Source organism: Aotus nancymaae, unplaced genomic scaffold (assembly GCF_030222135.1).
Source record: "Aotus nancymaae isolate 86718 unplaced genomic scaffold, 86718_ANA_hifiasm-v0.15.2.pri h1tg000064l_1, whole genome shotgun sequence".
In the NCBI taxonomy this organism is placed as follows: Eukaryota; Metazoa; Chordata; class Mammalia; order Primates; family Aotidae; genus Aotus; species Aotus nancymaae.
In genome coordinates, this window is record NW_026988479.1 from 17,899,229 (window position 1) to 17,924,671 (window position 25,443).

General features: G+C 41.8%; 1 protein-coding gene across 7 annotated transcripts in view; it reads left to right on the forward strand.

Annotated features, from left to right (window-relative positions):
- ARHGAP26 (Rho GTPase activating protein 26) overlaps positions 1 to 25,443 on the forward strand; it is a 643,473-nt gene that overhangs the window by 313,068 nt on the left and 304,962 nt on the right. For all 7 annotated transcript variants that reach the window (XM_064366439.1, XM_064366438.1, XM_064366434.1 and 4 more), the window contains 5 exons: positions 4,241 to 4,351; positions 11,124 to 11,228; positions 12,733 to 12,862; positions 16,168 to 16,268; positions 21,243 to 21,337. In XM_064366439.1, the coding sequence (XP_064222509.1) occupies positions 4,241 to 4,351; positions 11,124 to 11,228; positions 12,733 to 12,862; positions 16,168 to 16,268; positions 21,243 to 21,337 (542 nt within the window). The remainder of the gene's footprint in view (positions 1 to 4,240; positions 4,352 to 11,123; positions 11,229 to 12,732; positions 12,863 to 16,167; positions 16,269 to 21,242; positions 21,338 to 25,443) is intronic.

The following is a 25,443-nucleotide window of genomic DNA, read 5'->3' on the forward strand; positions in this document are numbered from 1 at the left end:
AAACTGCATTCTAGCCTGGTCAAGAAAGCAATACTCCCATTCTCTCTCTCTCTTTCTCTTCCTTTTTCTTCCTCTTCTTTATTCTTTTTCTCTTTCTTTCTTTCTTTCTTTCTTTCTTTCTTTCTTTCTTTCTCTCTTTCTTTCTTCCTTTCTTTCTTTCTTTTGAAAAACAACAACAACAACAACAACAAACGTGTGTTTATCTAGGAGAAGAGGTTTTCAGGCAGAAGGAGCACCGGGTACAAAGGTTGTGGGAAAGAAAGGGTTTGGAGCATTAGAGGACAGGAAGGAGACCAGAGTGGCTAGAGCTTGGTGCCAGTGGGTTAGGATGGGAGGAGGTGAGACTGGAGGGTTGGGCAGATTATACAGGGTCTTGCAGACTATAGTGGAGGCCATAGGAAGTCCTCGAAGGGGCTATGAGACCATCTGATTTAGATTTTAAGGTAGATATTCTGGTTCCTGGGTGCAGAGTGGATTGAGATAGAGGGAGAGATACCAGTTAGGAGAGAAGTGTAGTAGCCCAGAGATGATGTGGCTGGTTTAGGGTAGAGCAGGAAGTGAAGCCCTGTGCTCTGAAGTGCCTGGGGACAGTAACCACCAACATGCACAGGACACTTTCCAGTTTTCAAATTATTTACATCATTTGGTCCATTTTATCTTAGAAACAGCTCTATGCAGAAGCAAGGGCTGATGTTATCTCCATCTTCTAAAGATCAATGCCTTGAGCAGGTCTCACCAGCTAGGACATTGTAGAATCGGAGCCTGCACTTGGGAAGCTCTCTGATGCGGGTGTCAATTCTGTTTTCCTCATAGGAATTTCCTTCTAGATCCTTCATCCCTGCCTTTGCAGATTTTCAGAATGATGTCTCCTGTTTTTTCCCCCTCCACTTGCAGTATCAATTGGCAAGCCCAGGCAGGGAGAAGCTTTGAGGTGTATGGGGTGGTCGAGAGTAGATGCATCCCTCCGCATAAGTGTGTTGGATTTGCGCTACAGGGAGATCAAAGGCTACAGGAACACATGAAACTTAACAGCAGGAGCCCAGCTGGAAGGCATATCAGCCCAGTTGTCTAAGCAGCCACACTGTGCTGGGGGTTGTGGTGGTGAGTAGGATGCAGGACCTTCTGAAACCTGTCTCCAAATAAAGATTCATCAGTGCTCAGATATCTCCTTTTCCTGTTTGGGAGCCTTAGAAAATGCCCCCAGTCTTAGCCTTCCACGTTGGTTTGATCTACCAGTTACTCAGCAGACTGGCCTTTTTTGTTTGTTTTTGTTTTTTGAGACAGAGTGTCTCACTCTGTCCTCCAGGCTGGAGTGCAGTGGCACGATCTCAGCTCACTGCAACCTCCACCTCCTGGGTTCAAGAAATTCCCCTGCCTTAGCCTCCCGAATAGCTAGGACTACAGGTGTGCCATCAAGCCCTGCTAATTTTTTGTATTTTAGTAGAGACAGGCCTTCACCATGTTGGCGGGGCTGACCTTGTGATCCGCCCGCCTTGGACTTCCAAAGTGCTGGGATTATAGGCATGGGCCACCGCGCCTGGCCCAGACTGGCTTTTGAGTGTGAGAATGTTCATTGCTGCAGGAGGAAGTTGCTAGCATGAGAAACCTGAATATATTTTTTCGGGGTGTTTTATAGCATCTTATGTTTTACCAGAGCTTGTAGATTTCTCTTAATTTACTTATTTGACTAATGTCTCTTTTCTTTACTATGCTGTAAGTTCCATGAAGGAAGTTTTTTTTGCTCATGATGGTGGAATGGATAAATGATTTGCTAAGCTCTTAAGATGTCAAAGTAGCATATTGTATTTGGTATAATGGAAGTAAGGGTCTGTCCCAAGTTTCTTCTGTAGAGATTTTGACAAAGGAACACTGAAAGAGATATGCCTTTGGGAGCTTTGTCTTAGTAAAGGGCGTTATAGAACCATCTCTGACTGTGTCGTTTCTAAGGAAAACAGAGTATGTTGTTTCTTACTGGCAGGTTATTCGTTTATATTAAAAATATATATTCACTTCAATATTTTGTCATTGAAATATGCTTTCAGTGTAGTAACTATCTTCTTTGAAGGAATGAGTTAACACAGACACATTGTGGAAAGGTTTAGAGCTTTATAGTGAGAGTTGAGGTGCTTCCCAGCATAGTGTCTTGCGTCTCCATGCATGGAGTTTCTCTCTGGGTGCCAGATCCCAGATCAGTGGTTTAATTATACCCACTCGTGGGCCTGTTTTGGACACACAACTGAACAGAAAGAGAATTGAAATTGAGAGAGTGTGTTGAAATTTCCCTGCTTGGAGTAAACTGTTATCCTTATCATAAAGAAGGCATTTGAGACTTGTGTGAACATGGCCTTTTCTGAGGATCCCTGCCCTCTGACAGCTTGTTTAGCTCATTAGAGAGGCCTGGATGAGGATGGCTCTGCAGGATTTCTTTTTCATTGTAAGAATCCGTCTCCCATGGAACCCAGGTTGCCCCAGGGTGTGGGGAGACAGTGGAGACTAGTGGTTTCAGGATGGTCCAAGGGCCTTAGGGGCAGATGCACCAGGACAGAAATCCCAGCTCTGCCTTATACAAGCTGTGTCACCTTAGTCAGGTTCTTTAATGTCAGTGGATTTTATTTTCCTCTTGTATGTTACAGATACAGATAATATGTCTTATCTAGGAATTTAGTGAAGATTAAATAATTACAATTAATAAGGGTTAAATAAGATAATGTATGTACAGCTGTAGGCATGGTTCCTGGCACAGAGTTAGTACTCAGGTAACCATTATCATTATTTTTATTTCTGTTAGATTTAATTACTTTTAACATGCAGCATACTATTTGGGCTAATATGTCCATTTGGCTCACCCACTTAACCTTTTTTATTGGTATATAATAATTGTACATATTTATGGGGCATGTATGCTATTTTGATACATGCCTATAATGTGTAATGATCAAATCACCTCCAACATTTGTCATTTCTTTGTGTTGAGAACATTTCATATCTTCCAGCTATTTTGAAATACACACTGTACAACAGTTAACCATAGTCACCCTACTGTGTTATGAAATACTAGAACTTATTCCTTTTATCTAACTGTATTTTTGTACCCATTAAACAACCTCTCTTCATCCTTTCCACTCCTTTCTTAGCCTTTGATAACAATCATTCTACTTTCTGCTTCCTTGAGATTCACTTTTTTAGCCCCTACATATCAGAACATGTGATATTTGTTTTTCTGTGCTTTCACTTGACATAATGACCTCCAGTTCAATCTATGTTGCTGCAAATGACAGAATTTCATTCTTTTTTATGGCTGAATAGCAGTCCATTTTGCATGTGTATATTTATCCATTCATCCATTGATGAACACTTAGGTTCACTTCATATCTTGGCTGTTGTGAATAGTGCTGCAATAAATGTGGGGCACAGGTATTCCTTTGATATACTGATTTCCTTTTCTCTGGATAAATACCAATTAGTGGGATTGCTGGATTTTATAGTAGTTCTATTTTTAGTTTTTTGAGAAATCACCATACTGTTTTCCATAATAGCTGTACTAATTTACATTGCCACTGTCAGTGTATAAGAGTTCCCTTTTCTCCCCATCCTTACCAGCATTTGTTATTTTTAATCTTGATCATAGCCACTGTAACTGGGTTGAGATGATATCTCATTGTGGTTTTGACTTTCATTGCCCTGATGATTAGTGATGTTGAGCTTTTTTTTATATACCCGTTGGCCATTTGTATGTCTTCTTTTGAGAAATGTCTGTTCAGATCTTCTTCCCACTTTTTAATGGTATTATTTGTAGTTTTTTTTTTTTTCTGTTGTTTTGAGTTCCTTGTGTCCATTTACCTTTTTAAACTGATAATCTCTCTCTCTCTTTTTTTTTTTTTTTGAGACAGAGTCTCGCTCTGTTGCCCAGGCTGGAGTGCAATGGTGCGATCTCGGCTCATCGCAACTTCTGCCTCCCAGGTTCAAGTGATTCTCTGGCCTCAGCCTCCCAAATAGATGGGATTACAAAGCTTTTTTGTTTTGCTTTTAAAAAAAATTTATGTATTTAAGTTGTATAACATGATGTTTCAATATACTTTTGCTTAGTGAAATGGTTACTGTAGTCATTCTTCTTCTTCTGTGTAATGCTATTTGATTTGTTTTTGAAAATTATCTCCAGAGATTTTTTTCTTACCTGCTTTTGGAATGCTATCCTTGGGTAGTGACTTGATTTTTCTCTTAAATTCCATCTTGTTTGTAGGCAGACAGCCAAGTGGACCTGGTCCGGCAGCATTTCTATGAAGTATCCCTGGAATATGTCTTCAAGGTGCAGGAAGTCCAAGAGAGAAAGATGTTTGAGTTTGTGGAGCCCGTAAGTAGATATTCAGGGTTTAATTGTGTCCCCATGCATTCATCCCTCATTCTAACTAGTAGTAGATTACAAAATGCTCTAAGTTGTTGATGAAGAGGTTGAACAGCCCTGACGCTGTGCCTTCTCCAAGTATCAGTGCTTTGTCAACCTAGCTGCCCTGGGTTCTTCCCTGCAGCCAATCTTGTACAACGCACAGCAATGGAGATGGAGCGTCCAGCATTCGTTGCTTCCTCTAGCTACCTGGTGATGTGCCATATGATTTTCAGGTGGACAGAGTGGAAATGGGAGTCCAGAGGGGAGGAGTTCTTTATCTTGCCATGAAATAGTGATTACACCTTAACTTTCCTCCTCTCTCCTACCCTTCCTCTCTTCCTCAAATAATCCAGATGTAGTAGTCACTCAAAGACATAGTACCTCTCTCTTTTTCCCTCCTGGTTCAAAGCCCCTTCTTACCCTATTCAGGTATTAAAAGATGCTATATGAAGTTTCTCACATGGATTTCTTACATGGATTTGTCATAAGTAGAGCAGCATAGAGACTCTGCTGAGTGGACCATGATGTAATTTGGACTTGGACAGTGTCCCAGTGAACATGAAGATTGCATTGTGGGAAAAAGTCTGACTTTAGTTTTAGCCCACACCAGGATGGTTGTGGTTTCGTTTGGACACGGTGCCACTCCTCTCTGTTGTGTGTGGCACTGGTGTGGAGAATCCACAGCAGGAAGACTTCAGGGAAACACGAAAATAGTATATGGACCTCAATTTAAAACTCTCGCAGACCATGGGTTTTCCAGCCAAAATGCAGCTTCTGATTTAGACTCAGGCCTGGCATCTCTGTACAAATAAGATTCTCTACCTAGATTTAAGAAAGGATAATTTTCTTTCTTTCTCTCTTTTTTTTTTGTTTTGAGACAGAGTCTTGCTCTGTCACCAGGCTGGAGTGTAGTGGCGTGATCTTGGCTCACTGCAGCCTCTGCCTACCTAATTAAAGCGATTCTCCTGCTTTAGCCTCCTGAGTAGCTGGGACTACAGGCATGCGCCACCATGCCCAGCTAATTTCTGTATTTTTAGTAGAGACGGGGTTTCACCATGTTGGCCAGGATGGTCTCGATCTCCTGACCTTGTGATCTGCCTGCCTCGGCCTCCCAGAGTGCTGGGATTAATAGGCATGAGCCACCGTGCCTGGCCAAGAAAGGATAATTTTCTTAAGCAAATAAGAATAAAACTATAAGGATGCTACTGCTTCTTAAAGTGAAAACTTCCTAAGACACAGACACACTACAACAGAACACCAGGAAATTGAATGATAAATCTTTAGGGATTTCTTTTCTCAAAAAAGAAGGAAGGAAGAGGGGGAGGAGAGACGAAGGAGGAGGAGGGAAACCCATTTAGATCAGCAAAGCTATCCAGCTGAGCCCAGCCTAAGCTGGCTGAACCTCACAGATGTGTGAGAAGTAAACATCTATTGTTGTATGAGGTTTTGTGGATACCGTTCAACAAAAGCCAACAGATGTAACACCTGACTCACTAGGTACACCTACTGAGAGATCAAAGTGGATAGCAACATACTTACCTCAAAGAAGCTGGATGGGTCAGTCAGAAAGAAAACCATCAAAAGTAGGCAAATTTGGAATAATACTAATCAAAGTACACATAAAGATTATTAGAAATTCAGTGTTCTTTTTCTCTAGAAATTCTGGCAAAAGCAAATAAAAATAATGCTAAAGGCAAATTCTATGTGACAGCATTTGAATTCCTGGACTACCTGATTTTAAATCCCAGCATAGCCAATTACTAGCTGTGTGTTCTTGGGCAAGTTATTTCTCTGAGCCTTACTTTCCCCATATGCAGAATGGGTATAGTAGTATCACCTACTTTATAAAGATGCTATGAGGATTAACTGTTATCCATGTGAGGTGCTTAGAACAGAATCTGACTAGAACCCAATAAAAAGCAATTGTTTTTACTTTATGAGAAAAAGTGAAGTGCCAATATTAACAGGGCCTACCTGTCTTAATATAAACAGTTTTGGTAGATGTAAAAGTATATGTTTATTGAGTACCATAGAAAATGCTGAAAACCCAGATGCTGTGACTGAGGGACTCAGCCTTACTGGGGGAAGCAAGATGTGTGTAGTAGAGAGCTAGCCAAGGTAGCAAGTAGTTCAGTGACAGCTTGGACAGGATGGATGCTACAGATGTACCAGAGGGATTTAAGGGTATAACCATTGCAGTGTGCAGATGTTTTTCGGTTCATACAGTGAGACACCTGGAGAGCTAATGAAAAGAAATGTTCAGTGTGTTAGGACAAAGAGAAAGTAATAAGGATTTGCCCAAAGTTAAACTAAATGTTGAGAGGCTAGAAATAGGATTCAGATGTTTGGCCTTTACTTTTCTATAGACGTTCTTGTCTCTGCACACCAGCTTCTAGGCAGGTCAGTGGCTTCAGAAGCTGGGGATTGGGGGAAGGTATTCATACAGTGAAAAAGCTACTGATGAGATCAGCTATTCTCGGTGTTAGACATGCAAATTCTCAGGCTTCACTCTAGACCTGAAATTTAAGGGAGGGGCCCAGTAATCTGTAGTTTGGCAAACCTTCCAGGTGATTTAGCTGCACATTTCAGTTTGAGCCACTGGCCTAGATTATACAAAGGAAGAACATGAAATAACAATTGATGATATTAGCTGAAACCGCGTCATGTACTGTGCTAAGCACTTTACCTACAGTATGTCAGACAAACCTTATAACATCTCTGAGGGTAAGTACTGTTTTTATCCCAATTTTCAGATGAAGAAATGGAAACACATAAGTTTCTTTACCTGTCCAAAGTCATATCTAGTAAATAGCAGAGCCAGAAGGGTCTGACTCTTCATCTCTGTGAAATAGCATTTGATTGCTTACAAGTGGAAAGGAAACCAGTAGGAAGTCTGTTGAACTAAATTGCTAGGGTGGCTATTTATAGTTGATGAGTTGGTTGTAGTCAAGGGAATCTTCCAGTCAGTCAGGTAAGGGACCTCTATGCAAATTGACTGTGTTCATTTGTTTCTTGAAAGTAACTTCATGTACCGGGATATTACTGACCCTCAGAAAAAAGAAACAAAGTTGTGGTGTTCCAAGGAATTAAAATCAGACTTCTGGGATCTAAAATATATATGTATATATTTGCACTGGAAGCCTTAATTTTCTTGTCACAGTACTAAATGTTCTTGAGATTTGGATTGCAGGTAATGACATATTGACTCCATGAAGGTGAAGCCACGTTCCCTCTGTTCCCTGAGTTTCTGTAATTGAAGGTTAGCTAGTGCAGCAGAGAACTCATTCTCCATATTCATTAGGCACTGCATCCTCGAGTTTTACATCCTGAATGTTTCTCGGTGCCAGGTCTCTTCTTCTCCTTTCCCTCTGCGTCTGTCCCATTGCAGGTCTTCATTCTTTCCTTTGGACTTTGCATTCTGTCCTGTGCCTCCCCCTTCTCCAGTCTGGCCTTGACGAGAGTGCATCTTCTAACACATCAGTCTGATTCTCTCTCTCTCTCTTTTGTCAAGAAGCTCCTGACAGCACTCCTGTGCTAAGTCCATTAAGTGGATGATCTGAATTAATCTTCACTGCAACCCTGTGCAATAGTAAAAGACACTGTTATCCTCCTGTCAAAGATGAGTTAAAGGGAGTTTTGTGACATAGCCAGCTTGGCTTTTCATTACTCTGCTGGTTGCCTTTCTCTTTGTTGCCTGTGCGAATGACTCTTGGTAGCTGTACTAGTTTGTTAGGGCTTCTGTAACAAATTACCACAAATTGGGTGTCTTAGAACAATAGAAATCTGTTGTCTTCCAGTTCTAAAGCCTAGAAGTTTGAAGTCAAGGTTTTGGCATGCTTCCTCTGAAACCTGCAGTGAAATGCGACATCTTTTTCTCCTTCTAGCTTCTGTGGTTTGTGGTCGTGTTTGGCATTCCTTGGCTTATAGATGCCTCCCTCCAGTCCTTCATCCTCATGTGGCCATGCATGTCTCTGTGTCAACATTTTCACCTTTTCTGAGGACACCAGCTATGGCATCCTTATAAAAGTACTGGGGCCCACCCTAATGTCCTCGTTAACTTGATTACCCATATAAAGACACTATTTCCAAGTAAAATCACCTTCAGAGGTATTAGCACTTCAACGTATCTTTTTTGGAGGACACAATTCAACCCATTAAAGTAGGTCTGTTCTATGAATGGTGACAACCCAGAATGATGCAGACAGCATTAACTTGGGCAATTAGATTTTTGCTTTTTAAAATTGAGCAAAATAAATTATAGGTATGTTGTCAGCTAGGAAGTAGGAATAGGTTTTGCTTATGGTTATTCTCTTAGGATAACAAGGATCGAGGAGGAGGCACAAGAAGGCTGGGAATGTCTTCCCTTTGTCAGGCTGTGATGTGGTTGCTCCGTGGACAGCTGACCCCTCTTATTTGATAACCAGGTGGGACTGCAGCAAGCTCTTCCTCCTTGTGTTTGGGTAGAAGCATTTCTTTGAAGCAGACAGCTCCCCCATCTCTAGAGTCCTGTGGGCTTCATCCTGCCCCCTGAGGAGTGGACTTTCATTTCCCACTTTGTATAGTTCAAAGGTTCATATAGTGTTGGGGTGGGGGAGAGAAAAGGTGCTGTGAGGGGAGAAGCAAGGGGGAAGTGGGCCCGAAATAGCAGTATCTAAGGAGTCATTTCCCATAGAAAAATGGACAATCCAGGCAGGAGACCAAAGGAGGTGAAAAACAATAAATATTAGTAACTCCCTGCCTTTGGGCAGCACTTGTGGCTATGCCCAGGTGGCATCTTGGTGAGCTGTTTGAGAATACTTAATTATCCTGAGCAAGAGAGGCTCTGTTTAAGAGAAGGATAAATCAGAGTTAATAGGAGGAATGACCTTGGAATTAGCTGCTTATCTTCTGCGTTCTCAAGTTGGGGGTGGTGATGTACCTTGGAAACGCATTGGGGTAGGGCATTCGCAGACAGCAGGGAGGGCAGAGATAAGAAGAGGAAGATAGTTTTCATTGTGAATGCTGGGACTGGGTTTGGCAGAGGTGCCCCTTCTCCTCTATAGTTGGTGCCATCTAGAAGGAAAGTCTTCCTCTCAAAAAAGTATCTTGTATTGAGTGAGCCCAAAGCCTTTGGCCGTCTTTGAAGAAAAGCATTCATTATCAGTCTCTAGTGGCTCGATGGAGTTTAACGCTCATTCACTGATTTATGTTAAGGGTCGATATATGGTGCCAGTAGATAGTTTTATAGCCAGAGGACCCGGCAATGCCCGCTCTCCCACCACCCATGGGAATCTAAGGGGATAGACTGGCTGGGGACAATGGCAATGGGAAGTTAAGGGCTATATTGTCATAATCTGGGTTTTATCTTCACTGTGCCCAGCTCTTTGATTAAACTGGGCTGGCCTGCCTGCTAGTTTAGGTCGAGTGCTGTATACCTTTATGCTTAGCATTCCTGCTGCAAACAAGGCTGAGTAGGGGGAGGGTGGGCGGGAAGAGATTCCTTTGCAGTCACATATTAGGGCTGCCTCTCAGAAAAGGAGAGTTAGGTGAAAATAAGTGGGATGGGATTATGTTTAATAAGTAAAGGTATGTTCATTTAAGGACTGAAAAATCTAAAGACAATAATGTAAAATAAAGCAAATGTGTCTTGGTATAACGTGGTAAGGCAGGTCAGGGAGGTCAGTGTGGACCTCTCAGACAATGTGGGTCAGCCTTGAGAAGCTGAAGTGAATGGGATATCTGTGCAGCTGAGCTTGTGACAGAGGTGAGGTGCTGGCTTTTCCTAAATCTTGTTCGGGCTTTTATTATAAACCTTTCTTCAGGTTGAAGTTTGGAACTGAGGGAAGATGTGTAGAACTTTAGAAGGGACCAGGAAAGCATAACAACGGTGAGGTTTGGATGTAAGCTCCGAGAGGAAGGACCACAGGAACGTTGTTTATTTAGTTTGGAGAAATGAAGGCTGGCAGGGGCTCAGGGTGGGGACATTAATAGTTTTTAAGTATATGAAGGCATGTGGTGAGCATTGTGGTGAACAGATGTTTTCACCATTCACTAAAGACAAGACTAAACAATGAAACTGGCTTACCTTTTAGCCTGAGGGATTTAATTGAGAATTTAGGGAAACCACCATAAGTGAAAATGTGGGAACATGGAAAGATTTTACTAAAGAAATCCATAGTGTTTACTTTTGAGTAGTTTGGGGGAAAGCACAGAAACATACTTAAGTTGAAATGTAATCTGGGTGATTTTCTTTGATTTGACTTTGTCTGTTAGACTGCAGACTTAGGACACCCCACTTCCTTTTCTCCCTTCCTCTTCTGTGTGATAACCTGATACTACAAATGTACTATAAGGAAACTGAGTCAGAACTCTGGTCTTTGGTTTCTGAGGAAATGTTCTCAGGAGGTGATGAGGCTCACAGGACAAGGGTGCAGGGGTTGGTGCCAAAGAGACCTGGTTTCAAGTTCTGGCTGCCACTTACTGTGTGTTTTGGGGCAAGTTCTTAGCTTCTCTGAACCTGCTTCCTCATTATTAAAATGGGGATAACAGTAGTGCTTAGGTCATGGGATGCTGTGGGTATTCACTAAGACAGGGCATGGAAGGGCATAGTGCCTGGCACACAAGTGGTGCTCTTTAAATGTCAGCCATTATTATTCTTTATTTTAGACTTTTAAACCAGTTGTTGGGAGCTCATCTACAGCTACATAATACCTCTTTGCAACCTGGTTATGTGACCTTTGCCTTTCTTCCTTCATTACAGCTGTTGGCCTTCCTGCAAGGACTCTTCACTTTCTATCACCATGGTTATGAACTGGCCAAGGATTTCGGCGACTTCAAGACACAGTTAACCATTAGCATACAGAACGTGAGTGGGCATAGGGACAGGCTTCCTTTATCAGGTTAAGGAAAAAACGAAGTATGGGCCTGATCGCCCATAGAAACCATCCAAGTGAATTGGAATGTAGTTGAGGATGGGTCTTGCTTGGGTTCAGAGGGAAACTAGGGGCAGGCATTTCTAGAGTGTTTGGTGGTTCTGAGTTAGACCATCATCCTCTTCTCCATTATTTCAAAGCCCTATTTATGTTCTCGGAAGTGCTGCTGCTGATTATGTTTCAAATCTGTAGCATCAGAGTCAGGATTTCCTTTGGCAGTGGGAATCCCAACCCAGCCCAGCCTCCATTCTATGCATCTAGCTGCCTGGCTACATGAGACCGTGTGGACTGTGTGTTCCGGGGATGGGGATGAAGATGGGGGTAGGGAACATATGCTGGCCTCCAGCTCAAAGAATGTGCTGTTGTCCGACTCTTAGGAAAGCTGGCAGGAAATCCAAGTCAGTGTGTTTCACTCCCAGTGTGGTCAGCATTCCCAGTTTAAACACAGGACCTTTTGGTGCACTGGATCCTGTGTAGGGCTTTTTGGTGAGCAGTTACTGGGGCTCGAGCCTGCTTTTTCACTGTGGGATTGGACCATGTTGTTCTTCATATTTTCTTTGTCTCTAGGTGATCTTGTGTCCCTGTGGGTTGTACTGCATGGCTTTTAGATGCCTGGAGTTTACATAGTAGTCTGTGTTGTCTCAGAGAATAGGAAGTTGCAGAATCTTGGAAAAGGTTTCACAAAGCATGGCTTCCTGTTAGGCCGGGTTCCTCAGAATGCAGGCTCTGAAATCGAGGTCGACATGCAGCGGGCTTGCTGGAGGTGGGGGGCAGTGCTGGTGAAAACACCTGTGAGAGAGTGAGGGCACCTGGACTTGCAGACGGGGAAAGAGAACTGTGATGCAGATGCAGCAGACATTCAGTGCAGGGGGCGGGGGCTCTGGAGCTGGGATGATCCTTCACAGTCGCCCTGAATACAAGCAAGGGGGCCAGGCTTTCAACCCCTTCTGCCTTTCCCCCAGCCTTGACTAGTCATTGGGTGCAGGCCGACCTTGAGTGAGGGAACTCCCTTTTAAGGAAGGACTCCTCTGTGAGCCATCAGCAAGCAACATTCATGCAGCTGGAGAAATGAATGCCTAGGTCCTTAAGTCATACAGGTCCCTAGAGCATCTGAATCAGAATCACCTGGGTTGCTTATTGTAAAACACGCTTTTTGATGTCCAGAGGTCCTGAATTGATCTGTAAGAGTGAGGGCTTGGCATTTGCATTTTCTATAGATCCTAAGTGATTTTGATGGTCACTAGAGTTTGAGAGTCATTCTGGTATAGAACTTTAAGGCCAAAGTATACTTCTTATAAGTGAGTATTTGGCCAGTTCCTAGAGGGTTGAGTGTCCTTTATCTTGTTTTAGATCTAAGGATTCTATTAGGTTGATCTTCTGGATTGTTAAAATAGATACTTCATTTCTTTGATTTGAATAAAATTCCTTTCATCCTAGACAAGAAATCGCTTTGAAGGCACTAGATCAGAAGTGGAATCACTGATGAAAAAGATGAAGGAGAATCCCCTTGAGCACAAGACCATCAGTCCCTACACCATGGAGGGATATCTCTACGTGCAGGAGAAACGTGAGTGCTTTGACTAGAAACAGCTTGGGATGTATTCAGGCCTCTTACCTAGAAGGTAGAGGGTGTATCCAACAGTGCCTGCCTTACTGTAAATAAATGCTTGGATAAACAAGAATAGTTTTATAGTTCATCTTTCCAAAGGGAAAGATGATGCCCACAGAATCTTGTCTACCTTTGTTTTTCTTTATGACTGAATTTCCTTGGGAACCTGCAATTTCTTGAGGCTCTGTGGTTGCTTTTCTCTCTCTAGTGTTACTCTACTCTTGAGGATCCTATTCCCCTAGTTTTATGGCTTTATATACCATACCCTGAGCATAGCGGCCTTGGAATGGTCTTCCATGCTAGGCTCCTGTTGTCTATCAGTGGTGTATCTTTTGGTAGACTTAATACTTGGTGATTCTGTTGTCATTTGACATTGTTTCAGCAAGGCCCAAACAATCATGCCTTAGCCCTTTCTCTCTCCTCCTCAACTCCTTTCATCCTAACACTTGAATTTTATGAACAGTATAAACAAAGGCTCACTTGAAGAGACAGGAAGAAGGCTGGATATGATGGCTTATGCCTGTAATCCCAGCACTTTGGGAGGCCGAAGCGGGCGGATCACGAAGTCAAGAGATCGAGACCATCCTGGCCAACATGGTGAAACCCTGTCTTTCCTAAAAATACAAAAATTAGCTGGGTGTAGTGGCATGCACCTGTAGTCCCAGCTACTCGGGAGGCTGAGGCAGGAGAATCGCTTGAACCCACGAGGCAGAGGTTGTAGTAAGCAGAGATCATGCCACTGCACTCCAGCCTGGAGACAGAGTGAGACTCCGTCTCAAAATAAAAATAAAAATATAGTTCAAAGTCTACGTATAATACTTAATTTGTTAATATATCATTGACTTACATATATAAAATCCATGTTGCTTTTTTGCAGTCTCATATTATATCACACACTTTTATTCAGACACTTTACATGTTCTTTCAACATTAGTGTGTTGATTATCATGAGAACACTTTGTTCCCTGACACAGTCCAGAGCACATGGTGGGGATACAGCATTTTTTTTTTATTTTAAATTTTTTATAACTTGTTATTTTGAAATAATTTCAGACATACGGAAAAGTTGCAAGAATGGTGTAAGGAACAACCATAAACCCTTTACCCAGTGCACCAATTTTTAACATTTAGCCACAATTATATCAGTCCTTCTCTCTCTCTGTGGGTGTGTTAGTATGCATATCATAGACATGCATAAACACACATACACACTTTTTTTCTGAGCCATTTGAGAATATGGTTGCATATACCATGCTTCTTTACTTCAGTAGTGTTTTCTAAGCACAAAATGTATTCTTTTATGTAACCACATCTATTAGGTTGATGCAAGAGTAATTGCGATTTTAGCCATCACTTTAAATGGCAAAACCACAATTACTCTTGCACCAACCTAATAATAAATTTAACATTGCTACAATATTTAATCTGAACTACAGCCCATATTCCAGTTTTACCACTTGTACCAATAATGGCCTTATAAAGCATTTTGTTGTTCTCCAGTACAGAACCTCATCCTGCTTAGTTGTCATGACTTTAGTCTCCTTTAATCTGGAACATTTCCTCAGCTTTTCTTTGTCTTTCATGACATTGATGTTTTTGAACAACATAGGCCAGTCCCTTTATATGATTTTCTTCAGCATGGGTTTGTCTGGTGTTTCTTCATGATTAGATTTGGATTATGCATCCCTGTTCAAATCCTACATAAGTGTTCTTCTCTGGGGTCACATCTGGACACGTGGTGTTGATCTGCCCCTCAGTGGTGATGTAAATTTTGATCACCCAGTCAAGGTATTGTCTGGTTTCTCCACTATATGGTCGCTATTTTCCCCTTGTAACTAATTAGCAATCTGAAGGTAACACCTTAAGATCATGTAAATACCCTTCTCCTTATCACACTTTACCTCCATACATTTAGCATCTGTTAACCATCCTTGCCTGAGCTGATCTTTACTATGATGGTTGCAAAATGGTGACTTCGCAGTTCCACTAATCCCTCCACATTTAACAATTGCCGTTCAGTGTACTTATGCAAGGAAGAGTCATTCCTGCTCCTCTTTTTTCCCCCCACTTCCCTTCCTGCTATCTCCATCCATCCATCCATCCATCCATCCATCCATCCATTATCCATCTTTCCACTGTCACTATGGATTTATGGGTTCCTATTTTATTCAAGAGGCTATAATTTATCACTATCCTTATTTATCTTGATGCCCAAGTTGTCCAAGATACAGTGCTTTGGAAATCTTTGTGTTGTTTGATTGCTGGAATGTTTTCCCCAATCCGTAAGAATACACTAAGATGGTTTGTATTTTCATTTGTCCTTGATGCCCCAGTGGAAATACTTACTGTATTGCTTTTTAAATTTACTAAAGGACATCTAATACTTGCAATTGGCAGTCGTGCCATACCATTAATAATTATTAAATGTTTGCTAATTATGTTTAAAAACATTTTTTAAACAGTTTTTGCTATGTGATCTCTATAAGCATCCAAAAGTAGTATTGGTTGAAGTTCTTTGCAGGCTGACTAATGCCTTCTTACTGTAATAGTACTTTGTTGTTTCAAGTAATTTGCTGAGCACTGAGTAAAATCAGATACTTGGTCAGAACACGACTGTGTGGCACCTCCCTTGAGGTGACATACTAATCTTGAGGGACGTACTCCTTAGAGGTTACATCTGGGTATTGATGGTCACTTCCACTCTGCATCTCTGGTGTCTCTGAGGTCTCCTTGTCTGCTTTTCAGATCTTCTTGAGTTCTGCCAAAGTAACTTACGGGTTTGGAAGTAGGTCAGAACCCCTGATGTCTGTGCATAGAGTCACAGAGCAGCTGTGTGGGAAGCATGATGTCATCGCAACAGATGGGAATGGTCACAAGCTCTTGGAGGAGCCTTTCTGTGTTCTCTCCTTAATCATCTTACTTCTGCCTGGGAAGAGAGTGGAAACTTCAACTGGGGCTTGATGATGGGAATGTGGATTAGTTTCCCCAGGGAACCTCTACTTTCCTTGTATTTTAAGGCCCACTGGTTGTAGTAATAGTGGGAAACAGTCTTCTTTGGTCCCTGGGGGAAATCCCTGGGTTAGTTTCATTTGAGCCTGTGAGATCACAGTTCTGTCCATTCTAGCTGGTGTGGAGAATATATTACTCCTAAAACAGTTAAGGGTAAATGAGCATTATGAATTATGGGTTGTGGTTTTTCCAGCTCATGATGTGTAGCATACAGTGGAATCTATAGATGCTTTATGGGAAATACTACCTTGCAGGTCACTTTGGAACTTCTTGGGTGAAGCACTACTGTACATATCAACGGGATTCCAAACAAATCACCATGGTACCATTTGACCAAAAGTCAGGAGGAAAAGGGGTGAGTTCATTTTTAAGATTTTATGCTTACCTTGCTTGGCTAACCTATAATGATTATAATGCATGTAGAAAGTAACAGCTCCAGTGTTCCATTTATGTTTCATTATAAAATTAAAATTAATAATTTTTAATATTTTTATACAGTAGTTCCAGTTAGCCTAGGAGACTGAAGAATCACTAAAACAAGATGATCACTCTTAGCTCTAAGTTATATTAGGAACTACAATTAAGAAATATTTTTGTATTTCACATATATACAATATCAAGCGTGTCAAATATTTTTATATGCTAAAAATTATTGGATGACCTCACCTGTGAAACTGATTCAGTGCCATTCCCACTTGATACTGGAGTGCTGCCAGCAGCAGTGTAGATGTTCCGGTTCCCTATTGCTGTGTAACAGGTCACCCCAAAACCTAGCAACATTTAAAACAACACCAATCATTTTAGTATTTTTCACCATTTCTGTGGGTCAGGAATTCAGGGGGCATTTGAATGGGTGGTTCAGGCTTGGGGTTTCTCATAAGGTACTAAGCAGTTGGTAGCTAGAACTAGAACAAGGAGGGTCTGGAGCAGCTCAAGCTGGTCAGATACAGCTGTCTTCTTCTCTCCCGTCTCCTTTTCTTCCCTTTTCCCTCTTTCTCTGCATACTCTCAGGGCCTCGCCATCTGGTCTCTCTCTATTAGCAGATTTGAGCTTCCTCACAGTATGGTGGTCTCAGGGCAGCGAAAGGTTTTAGGAGTGAATGTTCTAAAAACTAAAGTGACACTGCATTGCCTTTTCATGACTTAACCTCAGAAGTCATAAAGCCTTACTTTTCCCTATTTCGTGGTTAATATGGCCGCAAAAGCCCTCCCAGTTTCAATGGGGAAAGAGGTAGACCCTGGCTCTCCATGGGAGGGGTATCAAGGTCTCATTGTATGAAGAGCATGTGGCATGGAAGATGATGTGTGGCTATCTTTGGGAGAGACAGTTGGGCACGTATGGCTCCCCAGTGTCCCTGCTGTTGGGCAGTTTCTTGAATGCTCCTAGTTCTTCCTTCCTCCCAGCTGTTGCGTCTCGCCTCCTGCTGGTCCATCTCCTCGGAGTGCTCCCACAGGCCACATGCATTTCTGTGAAGGTGCTCTTTTTGCTTTGCTCCTAATACTTTATTTTCTTCCTCTGATATTTCGCATTTCGTTATGATAGGCCTAGCTTTGATTTTTTTCTTTTTTAATCTATTGCTTAGGAGTTTTTGGTTTTCCAGGATTTGACATTTGGTCTCTTCCAATAACTCTGGAAAATTCTCACCAGTTATCACTTTGAATTTTGCCTTCTCCTCATTCTGTTATCTCCTCCTGGAGATATTTAAATGTTTTCATGAAAATATTTACATGGTTCATCTCTTTGAGTCTCTGGACTATATTCTGAATAATTTCTCTTACTCTGTCTTAAGCTTAAGTAATTTTTCATTTGTGTCTAATCTGTCGATAAATTAGACCAAGCATTCCACCTTGGTCCTCTCTGCAGTGCATTTCTATGCAACATGTTGAGTTTGTGTGTGTGTGTGGGAGCATTATATGGTGGGGGTTAGGAGCACTGACTTTGCTCTCACTCTGTCTGGGTCAGTGCTATTAGGTGCTGTTGTCATTACTGTTAGGTACTCAGCCATGTTGTGTCCCATGTTCTCTTCTACTTCCAGTTTTTCTTCCTGGCTTTCTTTTACTTAAGCCACAATAGAGAAGTTTATCAACATCTCTGTTCCTTCCCTGAATCAAAGCAATAACAAAGCCCTTTTAATGTTTCTTGGCAGGGGCAGGATTGATTTATAAATAATCTCAGGCAAACAGATGTTAAAATGTTATAAGAGAGAAATTACAGTTAGAAGGAATATGAAAAACCTACGTTACTAAGTATCCCCTAGTTTTCATGAAATGGAAACAGAGTTGGGCCTGTTTTCCTTGGATTGAGCCTTAATCGCTTCCCAATTCTTAGTCCTTCTGGAAATCAACTTCACCGAAGTGTTCTCTCACACAGTCTATTTATGGACTTTTTATCTTGGGCTTTCTCAGACCTTTAATGAAGAACTCTTTTGTATTTTCTCTATTCCTTTCTTATCACACTTGAAAGTGGAGGGTAGAAACCAATTAGAGTGGATGTTTGGCTCTCCAAAGACTTTGGAGAGAGAATAGAGAGCATGTCATTGGGTAGTTAAGAGGTTTATGTGAATTTGTATATATAAACTTTTTTGGAACAAATCCTGACACATAATGAGTGCAATATTAGAACCTTGATATTATAAGAATTAATTTTCCTAGTAATCCCTTACATTTATATTATGTTTTATATTTTTCTACATCCTTTTATTATTCTGTATCATCCTGTTTGATCCAATTTTTCTCCTTTTACAAAGGAGGACATTGAGATTAGGAGAGACAATATGATTTCTAAGTTATTTAACCAACAAGTTACAGAGCTGGTGCTCACACCCTATTTCCACAGTCTGAATTTCCTGATTCTGAAGTCATTATACTTTCCATGACATCACTGTTTCCTCAGCTTTAGAGTGAAGGAAATATGAGGACTGACTGTCTAGTGGTGATGTCTTCTTGATTATGCAGAGGAATCATGTGATGTTGTTGTATACATTTTAAAAAAATAGAGACTGGGTCTCACTATGTTGCCCAGGCTGGTCTCAGATTCCCGGTCACCTCAGCCTCCAAAGTACTGGGATTACAGGTGTGATCTACCATGTCTGGCCTGTATACATATTTGTTCTATCTAGAGGTAGATAGAACATAGATAAATAGATAAAATAAATATCTTTCAACCTAGATAATTGGGTGTTTTCCTAACATGCTTTGTCTCCACCTGTTATGTCTCCTCACTGTCCCTTTTATTTGGATCATTTTCCTTTCAAAGTACTCACTGAACAGACCTGGCTTCAGGTCTGGACTTGTGAGCAGATTTGCCACATCCTCCTGGAGACCAGAATCCATGTGTGATAAAGAATTTCCCTGCATTCTATGCTCTGAGCTGGGGCACCTCTGCAGGTCTGGAGCAGCCCAAAACTAATCCTATCCCTTCTTTTGATTCAAACTCTTCTTTATTTTCCTGCTGTTCTCAGGACACAAATGAGAATCCTGCATGGTCTAACCTCTGCCCCTCCTCAGACCCTTCTTCTTTCCATTTTCCCTCCTCTGGGCTTCTAGCCACACTGGCCACCCTGCTGTTTCTCCAAGCCTCTGTAGACCCTGACCCCAGGGCCTGTCCACCTACTCCATTCCCTTCTCCTTTCCTCCTTATTTTTTCTATGAATTCTTTCAGTTTCAGCTCTAGGAAGCTTTTCCTAACCTTTCCGACCAGGTCAGATCTCCTTAACTTAGGCTTTTGTAGTACAACCTGACTCCTTTTTTAAAAATAGAATTTGTCATGGTTATAACTTCATTTATTTATTTAAGGGATGTCCATGTTCCCCACTTTTTAAAGCAATCAGAACAGACCATCTTTATAGATTTTTGCTTATATGGTATGGTCCTCCTTGGACCAGAGTCTTAATCTTCTTTCTGCATGTATTTGATGGTCCTTTATATTTCCCTGTTTCCTCCCATTTCTCTGGGACACCTCATGTAAGTTTTCAAAGTGGAAGCTGATCCATAGCCTTTAAATCGGATGTACAGTTAGGCATCAGCAAAGTTAGAATCTCTTACGTTCGGGTGTTTGCACTCAGGTATTTTACAGACTAGAGAAAGAGCTGTTCTGTCTGAGAAATTAATCTTTGCTATTCAATGGAAGACAATAGATGTAAGGCCTGTGAATATAAACTGTCTCCTCCTAGGTCTTCTGTGTTTTGTTTGCTATTCTGATATTAGTGGGTGGTTAAGTTTTACCTTATGTAGCCACGCTTTCTATGATTTCAATAAACTAGGCAAGCTTGCTAATTTCCCCCCTTAGTTTAGATAAAAAAAGATTGACAGAGGCAGGAGAAACAGAAACCCTAACAAATTCCTAAGTGACAGTAAGAAGAAATCAGGGACGGCAACTTCTGTGTTTCTAGGCAATAAACTAATGCTATGAGATGAAATCGATGCATTGAATTGGACGATGGAATACTACTCAGCAATAAAAAGAAATAAGCTCTTGGTATAGAATATGCAAACTGTAGGGACAGAAAGCAGATTCAGCTATTGCTTGAGGATGTACTGGGAGGAGGGACGGATTGCCAGGGGATACAAGGAAACTTTTGGGGGTGATGGAATTGTTTGCTGGCTTGGTTGTGGTGATGTTTTTATCGGTGTATGTGACATCAAAATCTACAAATTGTACAGTTCAACATGTACAGCTTATACATTAATTATACGTCAGTAAAGTTGTTAAAATGTATTTATTGAGCAGCTATTCTGTTCTAGGATCCAGTTGGGCTCAGGAGACAAGAGTAAGCAAAAACTGAGCCAGTCTCTGTTCTCTGGGGGCTTGTGGTCTAAGACATTAGAGAGACATTATTGTATTTATCGCCTATATCAATGCACAGTTTCAGCTTTGGTCAGTGCTGTGACAGAGGGAGAGGTATCTGGTGCTATGTGAGCATGTACTGGGGATATTTGTCCTGGTCCAGGAAGGTTTTCTTGAAGAAGTAATGACCGACCCAAGATCATAGAAGCCCAGAGTTGGGAGTAGACCGTCTTCTTCTACACTTACCAAACCTGCAACTTAAAACAATGTCAGCACTCGTTTATCTACCGTGGACTGATGCGGTGCCATCATGATCCACCTGTACAAAAGATGTTTGGTTCCAGGTCTAACATGGTGTACAAGTGTAAGCTGCATGAGACGTTTTCCTGGAAAGGTTTGTAATCACCCTTTCTCCACCCGTGGTCATGAACGCTCAGATCTCAGAAGACGAAATGATTGCTCCTGTTTACATGTCATGTGTGTTGTGGAGAGGAGTAGAGTTCCCATTCTAGCCTCATCTTGATAGTCTGTGTGTTCCCACCAGGGAGAAGATGAATCAGTTACCCTCAAATCCTGCACACGGCGGAAAACAGACTCCATTGAGAAGAGGTTTTGCTTTGATGTGGAAGCAGTAGACAGGTGAGTAGCTGGCATGCTTTTCTCAGGAGCAAATAGAGCTGACGTTGCATTTCTTAATTTTTCTTTTCAGTCAAAGCTTTTCTGCTTTTTTTCCCTTCTCTCCCTCCCTCCTTCCTTTCCTTCTCCATCCCTTCATCTACGTCCAGGGTGCTGGATTCAGCACCCTGGATTGCTCATTTGCAAGAATCATTAGAGCCTCCCAGTCTGTTGGGTTCAGCACTGCATCACGGGCTTGGTTTTGTTTTACTTTAACGTTAATGCTTTCATGCTCAGAAATGTGTGTTAGGTCTCCAGGAGGTTGAACAGACGTTTAAAGAAAACTATTTAGCATGATTGTATCAGCTATCTGAATTTTTTTTTTAACTTAAAAAGTTAGTATAATGATTCGAAAGGAATTGGAATGGAAGACATTTTACTCAAATAAAAAAACAGCTTTTAGTTACATTTCACCTACCAATGTGTGTGTGTGCCTAAGAAAGACACCAAACCACTTGCAAAATCACAATTTTTTGGAGAGAGAACCGTGTGTTGTATTCCTCAAGATTTATAGAGTCTCTCATTAAGTTGTACCATTTTGTGGTGTTAAGCTAGTTTGACAACATTCCAATTCTTTGAGACACTTTACTTGGCAACAGGTTAATTCTTTCATTGAAACCCACGTGTTAAGCTTATTTGAGCTGCCTGTTAAAGATCAGTAATGCTAGCACCAAGATCCTTAAATTTCAGCATGATACACTCCATATAATGCTGTTTAATCTCTCCCCTTTATTAAAAAATGCTATACCATTTTGTGAAGCCAGTACTTACCCCTCCCTGGGAAGGTAACCTGTGGCCACCTTGCCCTGGCTCTATGGCATCCTGAGACTGAGTACTGCCTGGGGTGTGCTCCTTGTGGGCTGGCAGGTGTGCACTGCCTTCTTGTGGCAGGTGTCTACTCTGCATTGGAGGCTGTTAGGGCTCCCATGGAGAAAGCATGCTCTCTTAGCCTGTATGAGAAGTTCATGGAAAATAATTGTATGTCTCAAGTAATTTAGTTATTAAACCTTTGGCTTTCAAGCTGGACAACCAGGGTTCGAATTTTGACTTTGCTGCTGAGTAGCCATGTGACTTTGAGTAAGTTACTTAATCTTTCAGAACCTTGATTTTCTCATCTGGAAAATGAAGTTCCCAGGATGGTTATAAGGATTCAAGGAAATAATGCATGTAAAATACTTGGCAAAGCAGCAGATAATAAGTGGTCAACAAGTATTAGCTGTTATTCTTTTTTGCTAGCTAGCTTGTCCTGCATGCTTATCAGACTTGAGATTTCACTTCTAAACCCAGAGAAGTAGATATAATCTGTAAAGAAAAGAAAGTGTCCTGACCCTTTACTGTGTATAGAGGTGTGAGAGGGGAAGGTAAAGAAGAATAGCATGGGTGCGGGGTTGGGGGTGGGTTGAATTGGGGTAGCAAAGGGGAATTGCAAATAGCCTTCCCCAAACCAAATTTGGTTATTATTGGTTTTAAACAAATCCTAAACCTTGGTGCTTTAAGCATCTCTCTTCTCTTTTCTAAGCATGTGATTTAAGGGAATTCATATTCCTGGCATCCTTGAAGGAGGTTCAGCAGATCTATTTGCATGGAAGAGCAGCCAGCTGTGATGCCCCTCAAGTGTACACTTCCTAGAGATAACCGTCTGCTGCAGAGCTGCTTCCAAGAGGGCATGCCTTGTGTTGCAGCTCTCTGTCAGATTTAAAACAAGCCCACACTTACTTTCTGAAGCTGAATTATATTTGTGTTTTCTTCTTCAGAAGTTTCCCAAGAAGTTGTGGAGAGTGGCTGTTTAGGTGATCAAAGCTCACTGTGGCACCTCCATCTCATTTCCACCCTTGCCAACACTTCTAGCACCTTCCCTCCTTTATGACTCCCACAACAGCTATGCCTGCCCCAATCATAAGGCAAGACTGGATGTGTCACGTTCAGCATATGGAGTGGGCTTGTAAGTCCATTGCTCCTGAGTTTCTGTCCCTGGTTGCCTCTTCATGGCATGAAGGGGTTTTGGTCATGGTTCAGATGAGGCTGCAGAATCTCCCTTTTTTTTTTTTTGAGACTGAGTTTTGCTCTGTTGCCCAGCAGGCTGGAGTGCACTGGCAACATCTCGGCTCACTGCAACCTCCACTTCCTGGGTTCAAGTGATTCTCCAGCCTCAGCCTCCAGTAGCTGGGACTACAGGCATGTGCCACCTGGCTAATTTTTTGTATTTTTAGTAGAGATGGAATTTCACCATGTTGGCCAGGCTGGTCTTGAACTCCTAACCTCAAGTGATACACCCACCATGGCCTCCCAAAATGCTGGGATTACAGGCATGAGCCACCGTGCCTGGCTTGAATCTTTTCAGGAGGTGAGTAGACTGTCCTAGGAAACACCTCCTGTCAGTTTTCTATATAGGTCACAAAGATTAGGTCACAGTACAGCAGGATTTTCCTCCTTTCTCCTTTTTTGACCCCAGTGTCTTTCCTTTTTTCCCCTCAATGTTTAGAAGGGGGCCTAGGCAGAGAAAGAAAAGGCATTTCCATGCGCTGGGTAGCTGCATCCCTGGGAAAGGATTCTGCTCAGAATCCTTTTCTCTCGAAGACTCCTATACTTTCCTTTTTCACCAGTGTCCTTCAGCGAGGAAGTGATTACTGCTGGATGCCCTGCTGTCCTGCCTTCCACAGGTTCCCCAGCTCCACCTGCTGGACCAGAGAGGCAGAGGGTCAAAATGCAAGTTTAGCACCCAGTAAATGTGGAAGTGAAAGAGGGGATGGTTATATTTAACCACATAAGGGTTTGAGATACTCCCAGAGTATGTTAACTGGAGGATACATAAACTAGTCACTAGTAGTGACTAGTAATATTTAATTATATCAAGATGCAAATACATGTTAAAGTGTGAATTATGTGACTTAGAATATGGGATGTTGCAGATTTTTAAGATTGAATATATTTATCCTTTATACTTAATGCTGACATTTCATGTTGTTTTGTATCAAAAACTTTAGCCTTTACGATGTGATAGCCTAGGAGGTCAATATTGTGAGTGATTACCCTACATCAACGTATCTTACTGTGGCAAAAACCACGTGCAATCAGTTACAGGTTCCTGGTGCCTGCCCCAGACCCACACAGTTCGACTTTATGGGATTGAGAAAGTGGAATCCACATTTTCAAGCTTTTTAGTTGTCCTTGATTCTTACTAATACTTGGTATGTTAAATACAGTGTGTTTCACAATACAGTTTCATCAGAGCACATGAAAACATTTTCCTAATTTGAAAAATCACGACAAGCAGCTGTAGCAAAACAAAACAAACAAACAAAAACTTCAAGTTTTTCTCCTAAGGAGCTGGGTGCTTACTTGTGTGGAGGAGGAGAAGGTAACTACTAGGAAAGGTAATTTCTAGTCTCTGAGGTAGATTACTTGACCAGACAAAAGACAAAAACCACCACCACATAAAACTCCTGCCTTTTTAAAGGATGTGGAAATGGAGGAGGAGTGAAGCAACTAGTAGTATCAGAGCATTTCCTGTAGGCTGAACACTTTCATCCTTATTTTATGTCATCCTCATTACAACCCAGGGAGGTGGGTCCTCCCTTATTCCCATGCTGCTGAGGAATCTGCAGTTTAGAGGGGTGAGGTTGAGGTAGGGTTTGAACTGAGGTTCACAGGAGCCTGTTCCAAGGCATATTGGTGCCTCAAAACTTGGGATATTTTGTTGTTGTTGTTGTTGTTGAGATGGAGTCTCGCTCTGTTGCCCAGGCTGGAGTGCAATGGCGTGATCTCGGCTCACTGCAACCTCCGCCTCCTGGGTTCATGTGATTCTCCTGACTCAGCCTCCCGAGAAGCTGGGATTACAGGTGCCCACCACCATGCCCAGCTAATTTTGTATTTTTAGTAGAGATGGGGTTTCGCCATGTTGGCCAGGCTGGTCTTGAACTACTGACCTCAGGTGATCCACCCGCCTTGGTTTCCCAAAGTGCTGGGATTGCAGGTGTGAGCCACCATACCTGGCCAAAACTTTGGATATTTTAGAAACATTTTTCAGTAATAAGCTCAGAGCTGTTGGTGGTTGCATTTCAGAGACACCA